General features: G+C 41.3%; 1 protein-coding gene across 4 annotated transcripts in view; it reads left to right on the top strand.

The window, feature by feature from the left end:
• Positions 1–1,923: 1,923 nt before the first annotated feature.
• Positions 1,924–22,133, top strand: part of USP48 (ubiquitin specific peptidase 48) — a 55,332-nt gene continuing 35,122 nt past the window's right edge. For 2 of the 4 annotated variants that reach the window (XM_020973117.2, XM_020973119.2), the window contains exons 1-5: positions 1,931–2,294; positions 14,782–14,902; positions 18,330–18,486; positions 19,517–19,644; positions 21,359–21,483. In XM_020973117.2, the coding sequence (XP_020828776.1) occupies positions 2,161–2,294; positions 14,782–14,902; positions 18,330–18,486; positions 19,517–19,644; positions 21,359–21,483 (665 nt within the window). In that variant the 5' untranslated portion in view covers positions 1,931–2,160. Of the gene's footprint in view, positions 2,295–14,781; positions 14,903–18,329; positions 18,487–19,516; positions 19,645–21,358; positions 21,484–22,133 lie in introns of all 4 variants that reach the window. The other 2 variants (XM_020973120.2, XM_020973118.2) reach the window with 2 other exon arrangements.

Raw genomic sequence — 22,133 nt, forward strand, 5'->3', positions numbered from 1 at the left:
AATACACAAATACAAAGATACAAGGTAACCTTAATGGCAGGGAGGCTACAAGCAACTGGAGGGGGTGGGGTGGGGAATCAGGAAACATTCTAGTAGAAGAGAGGATTTGAGCTGAAAGTTGAAGAAAATCTAGGATTCCAGAGACTGAGGGTGAGGAGTGTGTTTTAGGCATGGAGGATGGCCAGTACAAAGCCATGGACATAAGAAATAGAAGGTTGTGTGTGAGGGTCAGCCAGTAGGCCACGAAGTTCTCTGAGAGGAGTGATTTATATAATCCCTGAAAAGGGAGAATGGGGCCCAGGACTTTGTATTTAAATGCCAAACAGAATTTTGTATTTCATCCTAGATATAATGGGGAATTACTGGACTTTATTAAGGAGGATGGCACATGGACCTTCATTAGAGAAAATTACTTTGGCAATTACGTAGAAGATAGATTGGGGTTCGGGGAGAGTGGAGGCAGGAAGATCACTTTGGAGGTTATAGCAATAGTCAGGAAAGGACAAGTATTTCCTGGAGGTGAGGAGTAGCACTAAGTGGGTGTGAGTAGGTTTGTTAAATCTATTAAGAATGGGGAATTACAAAGGAGGAGAACCATACTAAAAAGGTGGTTTGTTTGGAAATATTGGGTAAACAAAACCAAAAACAAAAACAAACAAACAAACAAAAAAACTTGGGTGAGCCCCAGAGCTCATAGATAACCCATTTTACTCCGTTGATAGCCTCAGGTCAAAAGAAAACCAGAAAGACCTTTTGCAATAGGGTAGTGCCCCTTCCCCAGAGGTGGGGAACCTGAGGCCTCGAGACTAGTTGTGGCCCTCTAGGCCCTCAAGTGCGGCCCTTTGAATCCAATCTTCACAGAACAAATCCCCTTAACTCTAGCAGAATGGGCCTACATTGACGGCTCATCATCTGCCTACTCCTGTAGATCAGACCATGTCTCTATTTAAGAATCTGTGTGAATCACTTCTTGGGGTTGAGAAGCGCTGTGATGAGAGATAAATCTAAGGTTGGGTCGGGAATGATTGTTGTAGAGGTCAGAATAGCCGACAAGTTGTGCGACCCTCCGTGTGCCTCAGTTTCCTTATCTGTAAAATAGGGCTTGGGGATCAGTCGGTCTGTAAGGTATCTTTCCAAACAGAACATTAAATGAGATTGTGATGAATGAGCTTTCCCGGAGACCTTGGTAGAAGGGCCGGAGAGGAAGGACAGAACTAAAAGCAGCAGTTTAGAGCAAGGATGAGAGGGGAACCAAGACTTCAAAGAGTAGTCTGGGGACGCGTTAAGGTGCCACTCACATCGCCCGGGGGCAGATGCACCACAAGGGAGATGGCGATGTCATTCTGTCATTCTCTGTGACTCAATCTTGAAGAGAAAGGACATGGGATAGCAGGTGGGCCAGAAGAGCCTTCAGAGACTACAACTCCCAGCATGCACCATGCCCTTAGGAGTGTTGGGTCTTGCAGCAGAGAATCCTGGGAACTGTAGTCCAGCCTGTAAAGCCGGCAGACCATGTTTGCCTCCAGGTGAGGCTAATCCTCTCAAAGGTGGGTTGAAGGAGGGCTAATAACACCAGACCGCGGAGTTGTGACTCCAAGTTCATGGGCGCTTCCTCCCCCCAACACCCCGCGGATGTGCGCCTCCTAGACTTCTCCTTAAAGAAGTATGGGGGAGGGGGAAGGAGCAAAAACAAACAGCCTTAAACCCCAACCTGCTCCCGGAGGTAGGGAGGGAACCCTCTCTACTCCTACCGCCTCTCCCCGAGGGAAAGGAAGGGACGTGATCTGGGCGGAGCGAGCCTCGGCCGCCCAGCCCTCAAGACTATTTAGCCTGTGGGGAGGGGGCGGGGACCAGTGGTCTGTCTGCGCAAGCGCGCGAAGGACGCGCTGGACGCTTCGGGAGAGCGCACGCGCCGCGGCGGGGAGTAAACGTCCAACGTCCGGGCGCGGGGGGTGTCGGGTTGCGTCGCGTCTCGGTGGGCGCAGGGCTGGGCCGGGCCCGGGCTGTGCAGGCGGCGGCGGCGGCGGCGGCAGCAGCAGCAGCAGCAGCAGCAGCAGTAGTGGTGCCTGAGGGGCCGGGCCGAGTGCGTGCGGGCGGCAGCGGGCTCAAGCAGCGGTCTGTCCCTCCTCGCTAGCGGGCGGCGACGACCGCGGGGACACCATGGCCCCACGGCTGCAGCTGGAGAAGGCCGCCTGGCGATGGGCGGAGACGGTGCGGCCCGAGGAGGTGTCGCAGGAGCACATCGAGGCGGCCTACCGCATCTGGCTGGAGCCCTGCATCCGGGGCGTGTGCAGGTGAGGCCCGCCCCCCGGGCCAGCGGAGGGGGAGCGCCGGGGGGTGGCCGTCTGCCGGTCTGCGGGGGCCGCCGCCCCCCAAACTGCGACCCTGCAGTCGCAGGCGCCGAGCCGGGCGCGCACCTTTCGAATTCCCCCAGGAGGAGCCACGGCAACCAGCGCTGGTTAAATGCCTGCTGGGGGCCGGCCCTCCTGGAGTGTGCCCCCAAAGCCCCTTCACCCCCTGCGAGCGAGGCGCTCCTCCCAGCATCACCCGCATTTCACACAGCAGAAAGCTGACGCCGGAGCTTGCTCAGGGTCGCACTGCAGGCGCCTAGTATATACAGGTTCACTCTGTTGGTTTTCCAGCTGGTTTGGTTAGGATCAGGTGTGGAGCTGGAACATATTTCAAGGGACCTCAGCCTGTTACACCTGATGGAATTGAGACCCCCGGGGAGGTTTAAGTGACATTCCCCAATTAATTGGGTAGTATGTATCAGAGGTAGGATTTGAATTCAGGCCCTCCTGACCTAGTGAACACTCGTTCAGTCTCGTCTGAATGTCCGTGACCGTACTTGGTCAAAGATGCTGGCGAGGTCTGACGTTCTCTTCTCTAGCTCATTTTACAGATAAGGAAACTGAGGCAAACAGGGTGACTTGGCCAGGGTCACACATCTAGAAAGTGTGTTGAGGCCGAATTTGAACTCAAGGAGATGAATCTTCCTGACTCCAGGCCCGGCTCTTCCAGGCTGTTCCACCTAGCTGCCGCCTTTGTATTAAACTGTCTGGTGGCTTGCTTGGTATAGATTTGCATGGTTAAGGGCAGCAGCTTTTTTGTATCCCCATTGCTTAGCACAGTGCGCTCAGGTACTTGGCTCTTAATAAACGTCGAATCGAATTAAAACCAAGAAAGCGAGGCTGGAGATAATGACTTGCCCAGGTATTCGGACCCAGCAGCTCTCAGTTTCTGTTGTGGCTGTGGGGAAGGGACGGTGGAATTCGTGCACTTTGCTACTACAGGGCAGGCATTTTTAAAAATAAGTTTATTTTGTCTTGGTATCCTTGGTCTTTGGTATCCTTGGTTCCTTCCAAGGTGTTTTGCATTTGGTAGGAACTTAGTGAATACTTTCTAGATTGTATTACCAGGTTTAGAACTGGAAGAGTCCTTAGAGCTTGTAGTCCAACTCTGCCCGTTTTACAGAGGAGGAAACTGAGGGTCAGAATTGGAAAGAGGGAAGGGAATCAATGCTCATCATTGTCTGCTGTGTGCCAGGCACTGTGCTGAGTGCTTTACAAATATTATCTCTCTGAAATGACTTGGCCATGACTTCCATGAAAACCCAGATCCACTGACATCTGTGGTTATATTTGGGGAGAAAGGGAAATCTTTCCCTTCCCCTAAAATGTCAACTCTTTGGGAGAAGTGTTGTTTTCCCAGGCCTAGCAAAATGCCTTTACCTCATTAGTCTTCCTGTGCTAAATGCTTGCTAGAGCTAGAATAGGTAAGAAATAAGTGAGTTCTCATTTCTTTTGTGAGACTTACGAAGTTAGGATTATAGGGAGCTTAGAAGTCAGTTACTTCAATCTCGTTTGACTCAGAACAGTGGGTTCAGAGGGGAAGTGACTTCCCTAAGGTCACACAGCAAGTACAAGCTTTTAATATTACAGTAGGCTTCCACTTTTTTCCTGATTTCTATCTCATTGCTGTTCATACAAATCAAATAAATTCCAGGGAAAAGGTAAACCTTGACCCAGATGGACACCAATGAGAAAAATTTTGGAACTCAAAATTAAAAAAAAAAATGAACATTGAGTTCCAAAATTTTTCTGCTTCTGCCAAGACAGCAAACAATCTGATAGAGCTTTGTGTATGTGTAATTATGGAAACATTTCCACGTTAGTCGTGTTGTGAAAGAAGAAACAGAACAAAAGGGAGAAGCCACACACACAAAGAGCCTAGCAAAAATGAAAATAGCATGCTTCAATCTGCCTTCAGACTCCATAGTCCTTTCCCTGGAGGTGGATAGCATTTTTGGTCATGAGTCTTTGTGGAATTGTGTTGGATCATTGCATTGCTGAGAAGAGCTGAGTCACTCATAGGTGATAGCACAGTGTTGCTGTGTTTTGCTAAATTCACTCAGCATCAGTTCATATAAGTTTTCTCGAGGTTTTCTGAAGTTCTCTTGCTCATTATTTCTTATGGAACAATCCTATTCCATTACATTCTTATACTACGACTTGCTCAGCCATTCCCCAGTTGATGGGCATCCCCTCAATTTCCCGTCCTTGGCCACCACAAAAAGAGCTGCTGTGTTTTTGTACATGTGGGTCCTTTTTCCTTTTTTAGTGATCTCTTTGGGATACAGACCTAATAGTGGTATTGCTAGGTCAAAGGGTATGCACATTTTGACCTTTGGGCATATGTAGTTCCTGGAATTTATTTTATAGATATAATCAAATGTAAAATGAGAGTTTTGGCAGAGCTAATTGAGCAGTTTTTTTAATTAAGATCTTCAAAGTATTTATAACCTCCCTCAGTGACTTGATATACTCTTCTTGGTAAATTCAAACATTAAGTACCTACTTTGTACTTGGCTTTACTGAACCAGAAGATTATAAAGAGAAAGACAAAAACATTCTCCTTGACCTGGCCCAAGCATCAGGTTGATAACGTCTAAAAAATGTAAAGAGTGTTGGGCTTGGTGCCTGGGTTTGAAGGGTCTGGTGGTATCTGTGGAAAAGTTGGGGTCTTTACTGTAAAGAACAATGTGTTTGGAGGCTTGGATGGTGCATCCCAGGCCTGCTCCACTTTTCCTTAGTCTTTTTCCTCTAAATTGGGGATAATGAATCCTTGAACTCTTAACTGCCTTAGGCTATAAGCTTTAGAGCTAAAAGGGACCTTAGAGATTGTTTGGTCCAATCTCAGTTTACAAATGAGGAACCTGGTAGGTTTTTTGCCCATGATTAGACAGGTGAGAGTGATTTGTAGGGAAATCTTTACAAACCTGAAAGTTGTTTGTAGTTGGAGGGTGTAGGAAGGGGCAAATAGTTCTCCAGGTGTGGGTAGTGAGTTAATCTCTCCACTCCTGGAAAGGAGCATCACTCTAAGCGGTGTTTGGTTCTTAGTAGAGCATCAACATTGAACGTCGTTAGTGATTCCCTCAGTGCCCCTTTACACGTTGTAGGGGACAGTACTTCACCGATTTTATAAGCCTCTTGATGTTCTCTATTCTTACCTACCTGCTCTTGAATGTAGTTATAGTAATTACATTCAGGCTGAGTTCACTAAGTTCAGCATTGTTCACCAGGCATTTTGTTAAATGAATGGCTGCTCCATAATGAGCATTGTATTCAGAATTTATCTTCAGCAAAAGATACGGTCCGTTTTCCTTAGATTTCATCCTGTAGTTGAGGACAAAAGCAGCCTACACAACTAGAGGGAAAACACATGAATAAGATAGAACCTTGGAAAGCTGGAATCTTGATTAGGAACCTCATGTAGCAACCCAGAGAGAAGCCACTGCTTTTTGAGACGATCCGTTTTACTTTTGGCTGGGTCTGTCTATCAGACACATAAGGTCCGAAGGGTATGTAGCTAATAACCATCAGGTCAGCAGCAGTTAAGTACCTATCCTGTGCTAAGCTCTAGGGATACAAAGAAAAGCAAAAGAGCCCCCTTCCTGCCCTCAGGGAGCTCAGCTGGCTTTCAGTCCAGAGACCTGTACAAATAAGACACAGACAGGATAAATTGGAGCTAATCTCAGGGAAGGGAGGCTAGGAAGTGGGTTATTGCAGAAGGTGGGGTTTTCACTGAGGTAGATGTTGGGCTCGAGGCCTCTGTTCTATACAAATAAACTAAAATTCAGAGGTGTCAGTGTCAGATTCCAAAAGCATCTTTGCAGCATTCTGTGGAAAGCTGGAATACGTGATAAAGTCATTGAGGAAAGAGGCAGAGAAAGAGTCTTGTGATTCTGACTACTTCACTAACCACAGGAGTTGAACTTCAGTATTTGGAGATAAGAGAGAGCAAACACAAGAGAGAAGGGAGATTTTTTTTTTGAAGTGTTGGAGGGGTGGGGGAAAGCATAGGTAATTTGGTAGATCTGTCATTTTGTCAGCATGGGTAAGCTATAGAATCCACACCATGGCTCCACTTTATATAAGTTGCTGCGGCAAAAACATTTGATCCCTAATGGCCACTCTTCCCTTAACAGACTCTTCCAGATTGTTTTGTTAGTAGGCCCTGGATGATGCACCAAGTCCCTTCCTATACCCTTATTTAAAGCCTTTATAATTTTGTAGGATCTGACAGTTTGTGTTTTGTTAGCACAGTCTGAGAACGCTGGGTCACCTGCCCACCATGTCATTTGAGCTTTTGGAGGAGCATTCACCAGAAATGCTTGAGTTAGGTATGTTAACATCCTGAATTTGCCTTGCTTGAATAATAGTAGTTAACTTATATATAGAACTTTAGTGTTTACATTGTTCTGTATGCATGATCTCATTTAACCTTAAAAAAAATCAGATAAATTTAGACTTCTTTGCATTAACATTTTTTTCCCTCTTTGGTTTTTAAAACCCCTAAGAACCTGGCCCCAACCCACCTTTCCCTCATTGTACATTAATCTCCTTCTTGCACTCTACAGCTTGGCCAAGCTGGCTTCCTTTTAAAAACTATTTTATTCTGTATTTAAAACAGCAAAATAAGATCATTTCCATATGCATAGTAATACACAAAGCCTGTATGAAACTTGAGTCTCCCATTTGACACAAGCTGCTTTTTAAAGAAAGTACATAATTCTATACATTTTAAACTGCCCTGCTTATGTTTTCTTCTAAACTTGTTTTCTTTTGCGAATTAAAATATATGTATTATATATATAACCCAATATTATATATAAGCAACCCAAGCCCCTCCAACTTCTTCCCCTTTTCGAAAAAAATACTTTGCGTTTCTATTGTATACACTCCTGTCTCCTTTAGAATGTAGGTTTCTTGAGGGATGACTTTCATTTTTGTCTTTGTGTCCTGTAGTGTCTGGTTCATAGGAGGTACCCATTGGATTAGTGAGGTTTTGTTATAATTCTGTCCCAGCTGGTCATTGTATTCCAAATATTTTGATTTATACATACTTTTTGGGTGAATATATAGTATACAAAAGTTTGGGGCCAGCTAGGTGGTACAGTGGATGGAACTCTGGCCTTGGAGTCAGGAGGAGCAGAGTTCAAATCCAGCCTCAGACACTTGACACTTATTGGCTGTGTGAACATGGCAAGTCACTTAACCCTGATTGCCTTAGCAAAAAGCAAAAAAAAAAAATTTGGAAATGTCAGCACAATGCTTTCAAAGCCAAGTCCTGGGCTTTCATGAAATATGATTGGGTCTGTGAATGCTTCAGTGTTAGGCTTGTTCTCCTCAAATATGAACTGATAGCAAATTTTTCAGAAATTAGTACAATTTTCATCATAAAAAGACCCCTGAAGCCACATTTAAGGGCTTCCTTCAATAGATTTCAAATACAGTAGTATTCAGGTAAGTGGGGTAATGCTTTATGATGAACACATACAATATTGTCATAACTATGATTTAGTCTTCAGAAAACCTGAAAAAATTTGGTAATGGAAAGGGGCATGTAGGTCATGCTTTAGCCAGGGGAATGGGCCAGCAAATGTCCTAGCTGGGAGCAGCCCCACATCTGGCTGCTCACTAGTCTTGTAGTTTTCTTGTTGGTAGAAGTTTAGGCTTGGGAGCTTCTTAACTAAATTGATTCACAGTTTGAACAAAGCGATCATCTAATTCCTCACACTGTTGAGTTATAAAGTAACACTAGCTAAGTGACTTGGGGTGCCAAGAAGGTAGATACATTAATACATCATCTCGCTGAAAGTTTTATGGAGGAGATGGCATTGGAATTGGCTTTAAAGACAGAACGTTGCCTGCTGCAATAATTGATAGGCATGATATTGCCCCTCCTTCCCAACGTTAAATAGTAGGTTATGAATAAGAAAGGAGAGAAATGTACAATATATTTTGGAAAAATTTTCACTGAAAATAGCCGTTTCAGAACTATAGAGCTATGTCTTTGTTGATAACAATGTCTTAATGGAGACATTCATGAGTTTCTGTGCCTGAAAACATTTTTTTACCATATAGCCAACCATTGGTCCTTGAGTTTTATACTTAAGGCTGTTCCTTGGATCTTATCCTCGATAATCAAGGATCGAGCAGCTATCTGAGACAGATTTCAGCCTGGATCCTGACTCAGGGCAGATGCTTTATCCACTTTGCTACCTAGCTACACTGGCCCCTTGGATCTTAGATCCTTATCCTGGGGCCTATCAACTTGAGCTCTTGGGCTTTTCTGATGTAGCCTCCTGGAAGAATCCAGGGTTACTTCCATGCTAGGAATTTATGCTAGGACTTTTATCCTCTAATAATTAAAATAATGGAAAAAGATTTGTGGTAAGTCAACAGTTTTCATTTCCCCACTGTCACCTCATTAGTGGAAATATGTTTTTCCCTCTGCTCTTTGATTTGGATCAGGTCATTCATGGTCTGAATTTGGGGTATCTGGAATTAGACACAGCAAACTTAATGCCAAATATTAATGGTTCCAATATGGTTTCTTATCTTGGTACACAAAAGTATATTGGTAACTTTCAGCATAATTTTTGTAATTCTGTATATTTTATACTTTTAAGACAGTAGTTTGAGAAAGGAATCCTGAAGACTCCCAAGACTATACTGCCAAAGAAGAGATCTTTCACACAAACCAAGTACTCTGATCAAAACCTGAGTAGTTGATATAAAACTGGAACACAGAACGGGGTATTTTTTCTTTTGAAGGCAATTGGGGTTAAGTGACTTGCCCAGGATCACATAGCTAGTAAGTGTCAAGTGTTTTTTCTGAGGCTGGATTTGACCTCTGGGCCTGCTGACTTCGGGTTCCCTCCTGACTTCTGTTCCAGTGCTCTATCCACTGCCCATGTGACTGCCCCCAAATGGGATGTTTCTTGACTCTGTTCATTGGCTGGCGTTGCTAGATATGAGTTAGCTCTAGTTCCTGGGACATAGTGAAAGCTGGTTCTTTCTAGAATTTTTAATTAGCTGTCATTGTGCTAACTGAGTGTAAGATCCATAAGTAGTTCATAATGAAAAATTGAACTAAAATTACATTCAGTGTAATTTTAGTAAGGAGCAGCTTCTTGTAATGGATAAGAATGCTGGTTTTAGAGCTAGGAAGAACTGGGTTCAAATCCTGTCTGATACATACTCTCTGAATGATCTTAGGCAAGTCATTTGAATTCTAGGCCTAAGCATTATTTTAAGTGGGACTGAGAGACAAAAGAGAAGCATTCCTTGTCCTCAGGCATCCCAGTTCACATGGGAGTTGACAGTGTTGGCTATGTATTCAGATCAAATACAAGGTAACATTGCCAGGGACAGCCCTAGCATTTAGAGGCAGCAGGAAGGGCCTCCATCATTAGGAAGGTGACCCTTGAACTTAAAAGGAAGCAGTAATTGGGAGTGGCGGGAAGAGGAGGAGGAGCAGCGTTCAAGCTATGGAGGATAGATATTCAGGGGCCCAGAAATGGAAACTGGATTATCGTGTGAACAACAGCAGGTATAGCTGGACCATAAAGAGCAGGGAGGAAAGACTGTAGACTGGAAAGGTAGTAGAAAGATGCCAAGTTGTGAAGAGCTTCCAAATGCCAGATTTTTATCCTGCATTCTAGAAGTAATTGGGGGCAACTGGAGTTTATAGCATAGGATTTGTGGTTTAGGAAAATCTTTTTGGCAGCTGTGTGGAAGATGTTTTGGGGTTAATAGGGAATACGGTTGGTACAGGCAGGGGTGCTACAGCGTGTAGGAAAGTAAAGGCAAGGTGGTCTCTGGCAATTTCTTAAGGCAACAATGGAGTTTGCCACATGGATTGACTCCTCCTTTCACTTCAACACTTAAGAGGACCTTAGGGTTATCAATTGGCTTAATTTTAGTATTGTTGGAATGGGGAAGCCCAAGGAGAATGAGACAAACTGCTTCTCAGTGGAACAGTCAACACAACAATTATCGCTTAATTTCATCATCATATGTGTGGGTGTGGTTTGTGGCACTTCCATAGTAATATGGAAGATAACTGATCACAGATCACTACAACAGACATAATGCAAGTTTAAAATGTTTTGAATTACAGAGACATGATGTGAACAATTGCTACTGAGACAATGTTGGCAGTAGGCTTGTTTGATGCAGGGTTGTAACAAACTGTTAATTTGGTTTTTAAAAAAATCTCTTGCAAAGTACAATAAAACATGGGATGCTAGTTGGTCTTCCTGACTATTTGCAGTCCATTCTCCTCTCGGCTGTCATTTTCCTAAAACGACAGGTATTTGTCATAACTCTATTCAGTAGGCTCCAGTAATTCCCTGTTATCTAAGATCAGCTGTAAAATCCTTTTTGGCTTCCTAGCTTTCTAGTCTTCCTAGATCTTATTCTTCAAGTACTCTGCAGTCCACTGATACTTAACTCCTTGCTATTCCTTGCACACCTTGTTGATTTATTTACCATTTACCAAAATATGAGTTTATTTATCTAAATAAAAAGTAGGCCTTTTTGAGGTTACATTGAGTATCCTGGATGAATAATACTATTGGGTTTTGTATTTCTGATCATCTGGGGAGCTTTTCTACCAGGTTTCCAGTCCAAGTAGAGGTACTAGAACCAGCCATGTGGAAATTACTTTATGCTGAAGAGGTTATGTTAATTGTTTAGCTTGCTTTGCCGAGTCAGCACAGTCAAAGCATGAAGAAGCCTGTATTGTAGCAACTCATGTTAGGCGAAGTCTGTATGTGATTAAAAGATCTTCATTGGAAGCATATGCAAGAAAGCTGTCATTGATTGTTTCCTCCAGTTGCTTGCCTGTTGCAAAACAATGCACTGATAGGAAACTAGAAATGAGAGGCAATAGCATCTGTTTTGAATGGCCTCTGGCTGATTAGAGAGATCTGCGTTATATTTTTTTCAGTTCAGTTGACAGTTGGAAAATTCCAACTATATGGCAAGTGTAGTGTACTATAATTTAACCGTATAAAAATTTGCTGTTTATAGGGCAAAGGGATGTAAATTGTACCACCCTTTGCGCAGTGGCTAAAATAAAGAAGCAAAGTGTTGTATGTAATCCCTCTAGGGGGAAACTGTAGTTACACTGGCAAACTCATCTGTGCGAGAGAAGTTTTTTTTTTTTGCGTGCCCCCAATTGAGGATCAGTCAACAAATCTGGTGTGATTTGAGGCCCCCTTTTTCTGTGCTTCATGAAAGAAGTAACTGGTATGACTGGACTTTGATCTATTGGTGTCTATTACCCTCCCTCTGAGAGGTAACATGTATGTATGCATATGCATACATGTTTGTACATGGTTGCTTGCTTTGTATCTGTCCTGTTAGGATGTGATCATTATTCCTTCTAGGGAAAGCATCAGGGTTTATCTACATTGCTTGTATCCCAAATAATAGGTGTTTTTCCCACATTCACGGAATGTTAAATCCAGATAGAACTTTAGACATCCTGTCCAGTTTATTTTGTAGTTGTATAAATATGCTCTTCAGGTCCCATGTGGAAGAAATAAGAGTAGGGACACTATCCTTAAGCCCCCTGAGTCTGTTTTATTTTCTTTCCATGGCATTAAGAGAAAAAAGTTGGGACAGCTTGAGCCAGAAAAACATTTGGAAGCTGTAATAATCTCACATTTAGGGAAAGTTTCATGGGAGAGGTAGGATGTGAGGCAGTCCAAATACATGGTTCAATTTGGGGAAATCATGAAACTAGCAGCATGACAACAAAGTGGACACTGAGTTATCTTCCACTCCCAAGTGGGCTGAAAGGAAGAAAGGAAAACCCAAACCCTTAGACGTGCATAGTCAAGCAAAACAAATATCTGAATTTATTCTTTTTGAACTTTTTTCTGTTCTGCAAAAATGAAGCAAAACAAACCAGTGACCCTATGTGAGGAGAAGGTTGAGGAGGAAGAGCTATAAGCTCTTAGCTATGCACTCTTTTCACCATCATTTAACAAAAAGAAAAATGACCCTGGTAACAAAGCCTACTGTGTCTCGTTCTGCACCTTTATCTGTTACTCACGTGCCAGGTAGTTTGTTTTTACTACTGTTCCTTTTGGAGTTGTGTTTGATCACTGCATTGGGAGTTTTTGAGGCTTTCAAAATTGTTTTTCTTCTGCCATGAATTCTTTCACCTAGCATGGGGTCTTCATTTATTAAAGTCATCGTGTACATTTGTCTGGTTTTGCTTTGGTTTCTCTGAATCCCTTTGTATAAGTCTTCCTGTGGGCATCTGTCCAGCTCCAAATCTCATCCTTTGATTCTTACCCTTCATTTCTCATGGCATAATATTCCAGTATGTTTATATGCTATTTGTGCAGTCATTTCCCCAGTAGGTTGGCACCTTATTTTGTTAGCATTTTTTCTAGGTAGTCAGATTTAGATGAGGCTTTGAAGTAGACAAATGAAGGAATGAAAAGATTAAGCACTAGGCCTAAAAATACAAAAGCAATAACAATTCACATCTTTGAGGAACTCAAAGGATCTGACACAGGAGAGTGGAGGCCAGGGAGAGGGGCACTTAGGTCTTTGAAAACTAGTTCAAAAGAAAAAGTTTCAGTAGAGTGGGCACATAATGTATTTATTAGATTGACCCACTCTATCTCATAACAGTAATAGTTCAATAATTATAATAGTTGTAGTAATAGTTGATTTTGGTTCTTGGCTCCATAATTGGAGCAGAGTAGGCAGGAAAGAAAGGAAGTCTCCAAGCAGGAGAATAGAGAGGTAGAAGTTCTTTTGTACTTTCTGGTGTAAATAGTAAAGCAAGAGGAAAGAGAAGATGGGGAAATGTCATACTTGTTTATCCCGAAAGATGTGGGTAGTACTGAAGAGATGGCAGTGTCCATGGGAAAGTAGAATATGATGCTAGAGATCAGACTTAGAGGAGAAAGTGAGTAGTTCGTTGTTGGAGCCCAGGTTGATGGGGACTACGGCCTAAGTTATGAGGAAAAAAGGAATTTATGTTCAGGCAGAAATGTGGGATTTGAGTGTAGGCTGAATACATGAAGTATAGGACAAGAAATAAAAATGATGCTGAAATTTTCTAGAAAGTTAGTGTCATGAAGACAAACCTTTTGTTGGAACAGTCTCAAGGGAAACTTGACCAACTTTGTCATCATTCATAGTTTGAACTGATTATAGGGAATTCAGTTTGAGATGTCTTCTAGATGGGCCCTTCTGTATGAGTAGTCTAATGGGGGGAAATTTTAATGGTTCATTAGTGTTTTCTGTGAACCGGAGGGCAGCTGAATCCATAGAAGTTGATAATGCCTACGTTAATTGTCTGTGAATGGGGAAGAGCAGAAGCCCAAGGATGTACTTGTAAGTTGTACCAGTGCTGGAAAATTTGATACAGCTGATAGCTGTGAAGTAACAGCAGGCACAGGTTAGAGAAGGTATTGAGGAAGTAGTAGTATTGAAGGGAAGAAGTCAAGTTGGAGAGGAGTTACCAGCTAGATATGATAGCAGATAGTTGTGTTTTCAAAAGGCCCAGAGGTGGAGTATTAGTTGGGTTTCTTCTGGAGTGATTTGATGGTTGCTGGGGAGTTGCTAGTGAAAATCTGAGGCCTTTAAAACTAGGAAGGTGGGACAGTGGATTAGAACACCTGCCTTGAAGTCAGGAGGACCTGAGTTCAAATTCTGCCTCAGACACTTAACACTTGTTAAGCTGTGTGACCTTGGGCAAGTCACACAAGAACAAACTAGAAAGGGAGGAGGGTTGAGCAAATGGCAGATAGTAGGCCCAGCCCAGAAGAGAGGCACCACGTTTGGGTAGTATGCCAACCCTCTGCTGCTTGCTGGTATCCACGTGTGGGACCTTGGATCAGTCACAACACTTAACCTCCCTGAGTAGGCATCCCTTACTTCGTTTCTAAAATGAGTGACTTGTCAGTGTTGTAAAGAATTCGGATATCTTTTACATGATTGAAGTCACTGGGTAAATCGTTCTTCTGGTTATGCTTATTTTGCTGTGAGTTCATTCAAATCCTAAATTTCTCTGAATTTTTGATATTCTTCATTCCCTGTGGTGCAACATTGTTCATTAAATTCATGTGTGTTTGTTTCACTTGGAAAAGTAACCACTTTGAGGCCATTTGTTTAGAACACAAGATGAAGATTTGGAATTAGTTGGCACCTAGTCTCATTAAGAAAAGAAATTAGAGCTGCTCTCTGTATCTTAGGTTAATCAAGACTAGGGTTCATCTTTTCCGTTTGTTTTCCTAGTGAGTGCAATGCCTTGATTTTAATTGTTGAATTAGTTCATGGGGAACCATTCAAGACAGGCTAAAGTGATTCCATTTAGTGTGTTTTTCTCTGCAGAAACTGATTGGACCAAGTAGTTCACTATGTTGCTTTAAGACTAATTTAATTTGTTGACTTTACTTTGTAGAAGAAACTGCAAAGGGAACCCGAATTGCTTGGTTGGGATTGGAGAACATGTCTGGCTAGGGGAAATCGATGAAAACAGCTTTCACAACATTGATGATCCCAACTCAGAAAGGAGGAAAAAGGTAAAGTCCGAACTTGTAAGGGACAAAGATTGTCACGTGGATGGTGATACATCTCACATTGCAGCTTCAGATTGTCTTTAGCGTTGTTTAATCTCACCTTTTTTGAGTGTTTGTCTTTCTGTATGTACCACAGAGGGGGTGACGGAGGGACAGAGAGGCTTCTAGTATGACAGATGACCCTGCTAAAAAGCTCACTAAAAAGTGACTGGTAGGTTGGGAGAGAAAAAAGTGCCCCAAGTAAGTGGATTCTTCAGCACAGGAGAGCCTGGAGTTGCACATGCTTTGGAACCTTGCTGTTCTAAGTTGTGTTGCTGTTAGGATTCATCCCACTAGGTGGCGCCATGATTGTACTTTTGTCAGAAAACCTGGTATAGTAGAGCAATGGGTTTAGAATTGGACTACCTACTACTGATTCTGATTGTTCTGATTGTGATACTGGTTAGCTGCGTGACCCACACAAATCAGTTTTGAGTTTTTGAATCTGTAAGTCTAACGTGGATCCAGACTACTGATTTCTGTGCCATATACTATGCTATATGCTGTTAAACTAAGACTTAGATTCCACAGTGGGATGAAATTGCTGTGAGTGTCAGCCCCCGAGTATCTCGGGTCCCTTTTAGCTTTCAGGGTTGATTTAATGATCTATTCCTGTGACCCAGATTTCATTTATTATCCTTAAGGGAAATAACATTTTAAAATGTATAGGAAAACATTTTTCCCTTCACCATTTTGGGGTTGCCCTAAACCATTATGACTTCTTCCTGAAGCATTCATGGACAATAGTGGTATGCTTCTGCCTCAGCTCCCAGCTTCGAATAGCAAGAATATCATAATTGAATCCAGAGGAATACAAATCCCTTTTCCTAAAGGCTGTTGTAGTGCTGACCTTTCATTGGTAAGATAATTACCCTTCTTTGGAAGGAAGAAGTTTCCATGCTCCCTAGGGGCAAAGCACTCTGGTGCTGCCTCAGACAGATAAATGCCTGCACTGTTACTTCTCAGCTGGCCTATGCCAAGTTCCACGAACCAGGATGAAACGGTCACTTTTTAGCGGTAGTATATGCTATGATGTTTGTATATCCCTTTTAATAAGACATGATATTTCTAGTTCATATTATGAAGGTCAAAACTATATAGACCATTCCATACATTTCATTTTGGGGTGGAGTAATGCCTCCCTCCTATCTAAAAGGTCTATTCTGTATTGGAAAGGCAATCCAAATCTACCTTCAAAAGGCATCACACCTACTCAAGGAAATCCAATCTCCTGCTTTCCTTTACCCTGTAATCTCAAACAAAAGATAAATGAAATTGGGGGCATTAAAACTAAGTAACCTGGTACCCTGGTCTGGGAGCTTACCAGTGTTTCAGAATCTCTTCTGCCAGAATACCCTCAAGCCGTGGAAGCACATTAATAGCCAACACTTGAGAGAAGAGAAAGTTATCTGGCTTGGTTGTATAATGTAAATAAAATGCAGTTAGAGCTATTTCAACCATACTACTGATGGAGTATTCTGTGGAACTACAGGAAATAAAACTCATTTGGAAAAAAAAGTCCAATATCAAAGGAAAAAGTATTGTACTTCATTACAAATAGAAATGAAGATAGTCTTACTGGATTCGTATTGGAGCTTTTTGAATGTTCTGATTAAGAATAATCTATTAATTAGGTTAGCAAATAATAAATTGAGGTTAGTGATCTTTCTCTGAACCAAAGACTTCTAATGGAGATACTAAATGCCTTAAATATATTTGGAAGAATGGGTGTTCTACTGGTTGGTTTAATGAGAATGATTATTGTGAGAGGTGGGTCTTTTCTAATGAGGGGCTGAGTGATTTTGATTTTGTTAGCATTCTGGATCATCCCCAGCAATCTTTATATTCTCCACTAGGTCTTCCTCAATTGAACAGTGGTGGATTACAGTAAGAATTCCTCCTAGATAAGATGATCTGGGTGGGGTGAGTTTTGGGGCAAGGTCAGAAATATCCTTGAGGGCTGGGCATTGAGCAAGCAAAAAGAGGATCTTGGGTCACTTTGGTTATTAAATAGTAAGAAAATAATAGTTTAGATTATTAGTAATCCAAGGTGTGTGACATGATTCAAAGTGTCCTGATTGCTTTGTTTCCACAAAAAAAACTGGTGGATATGAGTGACCATATAATCTCAGCTACTTGGGATAATTGAGGCTATGGATCACTTGAGCCCTGGAGTTCAAACTATGTCCACCTGAAGTTTGACATCAATATGGTATAGGGAGGGATTACTAGGGTTTCCCTGGGAGGGTCAAAATAGACCTAGGTCAGAAACATTTACATCATAGTAGGATTGGACCTGTGAGTAACCCTTGAACTTTAGGAGACCAGTCTTAAGCTTAAATTTTTATTGATATCTTTTGTTTTTTATATCATAAGCTTTTTTTTTTTTAAAGGGAGCCAGTCAGTGCATAAAGATCAGTCACTAACCACTGTGTTCCATAGTTGGGGCCCAGACTTCTAAAGGAGGTTCCCAGGTAACTAAAGAGTCCATACTCTTTAGTTGTTTTGACCTAGAAATCCCCTTCTAGGCACACTGACAACTGCCCTTAAAAACTGATAGCAGCACTTTTTTGTGTTAGCAAAAACTGGTGAGGAAGCTGAATAAATAGGGACAGGGACATCCTACATTGTTCTGGTTCTTTGCTCCAACAAAGGAGGGCTGCCATCACTTCTTTGCTCTGCTTGGACCTTTCCTTTTGTTAACTGACCTGTTTGGGGCATATATGTAATCACCTGAATCTCTGAGGCCTCCACCAGGTTCGCCGCACTGTGCTCTGCTCCCAGCCCAGTGTAATATACTGTTCTAATCAATCATCAAGGTTGTCTTGGGCTGGAAATTTGTTTCACTCTGTCTTTTTGCGGGTTCTGCTGCTTTAGAATTTGTTTAGGGCCATTTTTTATAGGTATTTGGAGGGGTTTGGGGGAAGGCTCAAGCAAGTCACTGCTTTCACTCTGCCATCTTGGCTTTGCCCCCCAGGTTATCCCGCCAAACCTGAAATCCCCACATTGACCATGACCAAGAAAAAAATTTCTCGATTTATACTGAGTGCATTTGTTAGGAGGTAGTTTCACCATGAGTACTCTGGAATCCTGCTTTATAATTGGCATTCAGAAGTATTAATATAAAACATTAATCATGATGAATTAGAGAGTAAAGTATTTTTTCAGCTAAATAAAATAATCTTTTGAAGAGTAAAAGATGTTTGGCATACATTTCGAAGTATTGTAGTATTGAAAATATACCAATTGAATAAATCTTAAAGATATAATAAAACTTATTCAGAATTTCGGATTGATAAATTACTAATATGGAATCTGAAAATTTACTGTGTTTTTAAAAAGGAAAAGTTACCTTTGCAGTCATGTTTTTGTTTTTGTTTTTCAATTTTAGAACTCTTTTGTGGGTCTAACAAACCTTGGAGCAACATGCTATGTGAATACTTTTCTTCAGGTTTGGTTTCTTAATCTGGAGCTTAGGCAGGCTCTATATTTATGTCCAAGTACCTGTGGTGACCACATGATGGGAGATGGCATACAGGAAGAGAAAGGTTGGTGAAAAGAGTATCTTGTGATCATTTTTATATTTTTCTGTAGCTCTGTCCAGGCATACACATATGTTTTGATCAGCAAGTGGAGTTTGAACAATTTCAGTCTTTAAGAACATACAGAAAAATCTTGCTTCTTAAGCAGCTTAGAAGCATGAGCTTCTAAGTTTTTTTCTGAAATATATTTTCATACTTGTAGATTTTAAATTGCTATATCGATTTTTGAAAGTAGACTGGCTAGAAATGGGATTTTAACTTGTTATCTTTAGCCATGGCACAATGAGCTTGTGTTTGAAGGGACACCATATAACAAACAACCTACTGTTTTTTAATAGGCATTGTAGTTTGAAAATTGCTTCTTTTATTCCCAGACCATATGATTGGTTGTTACCTAAGGTAACAATAGTCTTTTAGATCTCAGAATTGGAAGAGACCTCCAATTTTGTATACAGGCTGCTTCTGTTTCTAAACAAGTCTTATATAGCATTGATGACAAGTAGCCATCTGACGACCACTTGTAAAAATTTAGTGATGGGTATTTGTCTACCTCCCAAGGCAATTCATTTTTCTTAGAAGCAACTTTGTTAGGAAATCTTTCCTCATAAGGAGAAATCTGCCTCATTTCTTTGCCTCATTCATTGTAGCATCAGTCTGGCCCCAGCAGACTGAATCTCTTCACACTTAATAGAATGCTTAATAAGTGTAAGTGCTTTGTTTTGTGCCTTGTGTAAATGCTAGTTTTTCTCCCATAACCCTTTTGCTTGCTTTTAGACAGCTTTAAACGATAGTGAATCCAGTATCCCTTTGTTTGGGGATGAGAGATTTGAACACCCCAAACTGGAGTACTGTAACAACTCCAGTCACTGTCATGGTTGTATTCTGTTCTAGTGTTGGCAGTTGTCTGAAAGGGTTTTTGGTGTGAGGAAGCACGTTACAGGGTAAACTAACCTTTAATATTGGCTAAGAATGACATTATTGGCCTAGGTGCAAGGGAAACAAGCTAAGAATTTAATCTGTAAAAACTTTCCTGTAGATTATGAGCCTCAGACCATTTGTGAGCATCTCCAATACCTGTTTGCTCTGCTGCAGAACAGTAACAGACGATATATTGATCCGTCAGGCTTTGTGAAAGCCTTAGGCTTGGACACCGGACAGCAACAGGTAATGCTGGTCTTAGAAGGAAATTAGAACCACTGTTAAGACTTGAGCAGTTTAAAAATTCAATCATGCTAAAATCCTGTTACACAGAATATTTTAAAATTACAATATTAATAAAATTGTTAAATAGTTTCAAAGTAAACCAAGAAATCATTGTAGCTCTTGCAAGTAATGATGCATTGAAGTATGCGCTACACAGTTTTAAATATAATTTCTTTCTTTACATCACTTAAATCTCCCAGTACCTCCCTCCTTTCCCTTCCCAGAAAGCCAACCCATATAACAGTATTTTAATAATTTATTATTTAGTTTTGTAATTCCAAATTTCTTCCCATTATGGTTAAGTTTATTCACAGCTCCACTATTCACTAATAAGAGAAAAACTATGACTCTGACATTTTACTTCATATCCAGCTTAGTGTTGAATGGGTTATGGGAAGATATATGCACACTAATCTAGTGTGGTTTTGGTGTAGCTGTGAACTAGATCTTTTTTAAAAAATTAAATGCCTTTTGCCTTTCAGTCATTTCTGCACTTTTGTCTTCCTGTCAGTCAGACCCAACCAAATAACCCCATTTGATAGCATATATGAGGCCAATGCCTCTGTACTTTTTTTTTTTTAAGGCAATTGGGGTTAAGTGACATACCCAGGGTTGCACAGCTAGTAAGTGTGAAGTGTTTGGTCTGAGGCCAGATTTGAACTCAGGTCCTCCTGACTTCAGGGCCGGTGCTCTATCCACTGCACCACCTAGCTGCCGGCCCCCCTACTTAAGAGGAGGGAAATGTGTTTCATTCTTTATATTCTGGTGCCAGCCTTGGTCATTCCACTTAATTGGATTCCTGCTATATTGTACATATTGTAATGTATATTGTCTTAGTCCAGCTATGAGATAAAAAAAAATTGAGGTGCAATATTAGTTGCCTAAATGTCTCTATTTAGAATAGAAGGCTTGCTTTATTTTTATTTTGTGTTATACTTTTATCATTAATTTTTTTTCAAAGTTTGGAATGTTATGAATACAAATGGGGCAGAGTGGCTAGAATGCAGACTTGGAAGCCAGATATTACTGAAACTTGCTAGTAATGTTATCAGGTTAAGTTTTTTAAGTCTTAGGAGTTGCCTGAAGCTTCAGTTATAGACTAGTCTCTGGTGGAGGAATCCCCACACCATTTAAATAATAGAGCCTGGGCAGACATATTGCCTGATGGATGGATGAAGTTCTCTCCCACTGCCTCATTGGGGAACAGAAGTGCCAAGGAAGTTGGCTTCTCCCAAGGCAGAAGGGTCTGCAGTAGTTGTTGCCACAGGACTTGATTAAGTTCTTGGTTATGTTTCAATTTAAGGAGACTTATGGGCAGACCTAGGAACATAGCCATCCTTTGTAACATAGTTGCTGTGTTACAAATGCAGCTGTTCAATGCAAACCTTTGGAGCACTATCCCATTCATACACTGACTTTCTCTACAAGTCCCTTTTTTTTTGGCAATTGGGGTTAAGTGACTTGCCAGGGTCACACAGCTAGTAAGTGTGTGTCTGAGACAGGATTTGAACTTAGGTCCTTCTGACTCCAAGACCAGAGCTCTATCCACTGCACCACCTAGCAGCCCCTACAAGTCTTCTTACATTCAGAGTATAGGTAACTATAAAGGGATTTTAAAACAAGTCAAGAGGGCAGGATTTGATTTTTCTTTGTTTCTTTTTAATAAAATTTTTAGGATGCCCAAGAGTTTTCAAAGCTGTTTATGTCTTTATTGGAGGATACTTTGTCTAAGCAGAAGAATCCAGATGTACGAAACATCGTCCAGCAGCAATTTTGTGGGGAATATGCATATGTCACCGTGTAAGTTTTGTAGGCTAAGAGGTTTATTGACTTACCTATAAACTCACCTGTGAAATCACGGGATCTAGAATGCATACAGTTGTCGTCTGTGTAAAGTCGCCTGAGAAGTGTTCAGTAACAACCAGGAAAAAACGCAATCCCCTCACTGAAGACTGCCATCATTGTTTGGGTTATTGTATTTCAGCTAAGGGAAGTAAAGCTGGCCGCTAATCGTGCATAGCATATTGAAGATAAATGGAGCCACTTTGGTAACAATTTAAAAAGAGTGGAAACGAGAGTATGACTGATGTAGTGTTCTAAACCCAAGGAAGAGTGCATTTTCTCCTGTTTTTCGCTAGCAAAGTTGTAAATAAAAATTCCATGTGCCATATACTTAATCATACAATGTATAAGATCTGTATATATGCACATACAAGTCTCTTCTCCCTCTGAACTTATATTTTTTAAAATTTTGAATTAAATTAAAATTCTTTTCCTCCAGCTCCTACCTCACTCATTGAGAAGGTAAGCAATATGATACCCATTCTGTGTGTGAAGTTACACAAAACATATTTCCATTATTAGCCATCATACAATGGATTTTTGACATTAAGAAATTTATTATCTGCTTTTGTGTAAATGAAATATAGTAAATCCTATTAGGTTTTAAT

Source organism: Phascolarctos cinereus, unplaced genomic scaffold (genome assembly GCF_003287225.1).
Source record: "Phascolarctos cinereus isolate Bilbo 61053 unplaced genomic scaffold, phaCin_HiC Scaffold_726;HRSCAF=1367, whole genome shotgun sequence".
Lineage (NCBI taxonomy): Eukaryota > Metazoa > Chordata > Mammalia > Diprotodontia > Phascolarctidae > Phascolarctos > Phascolarctos cinereus.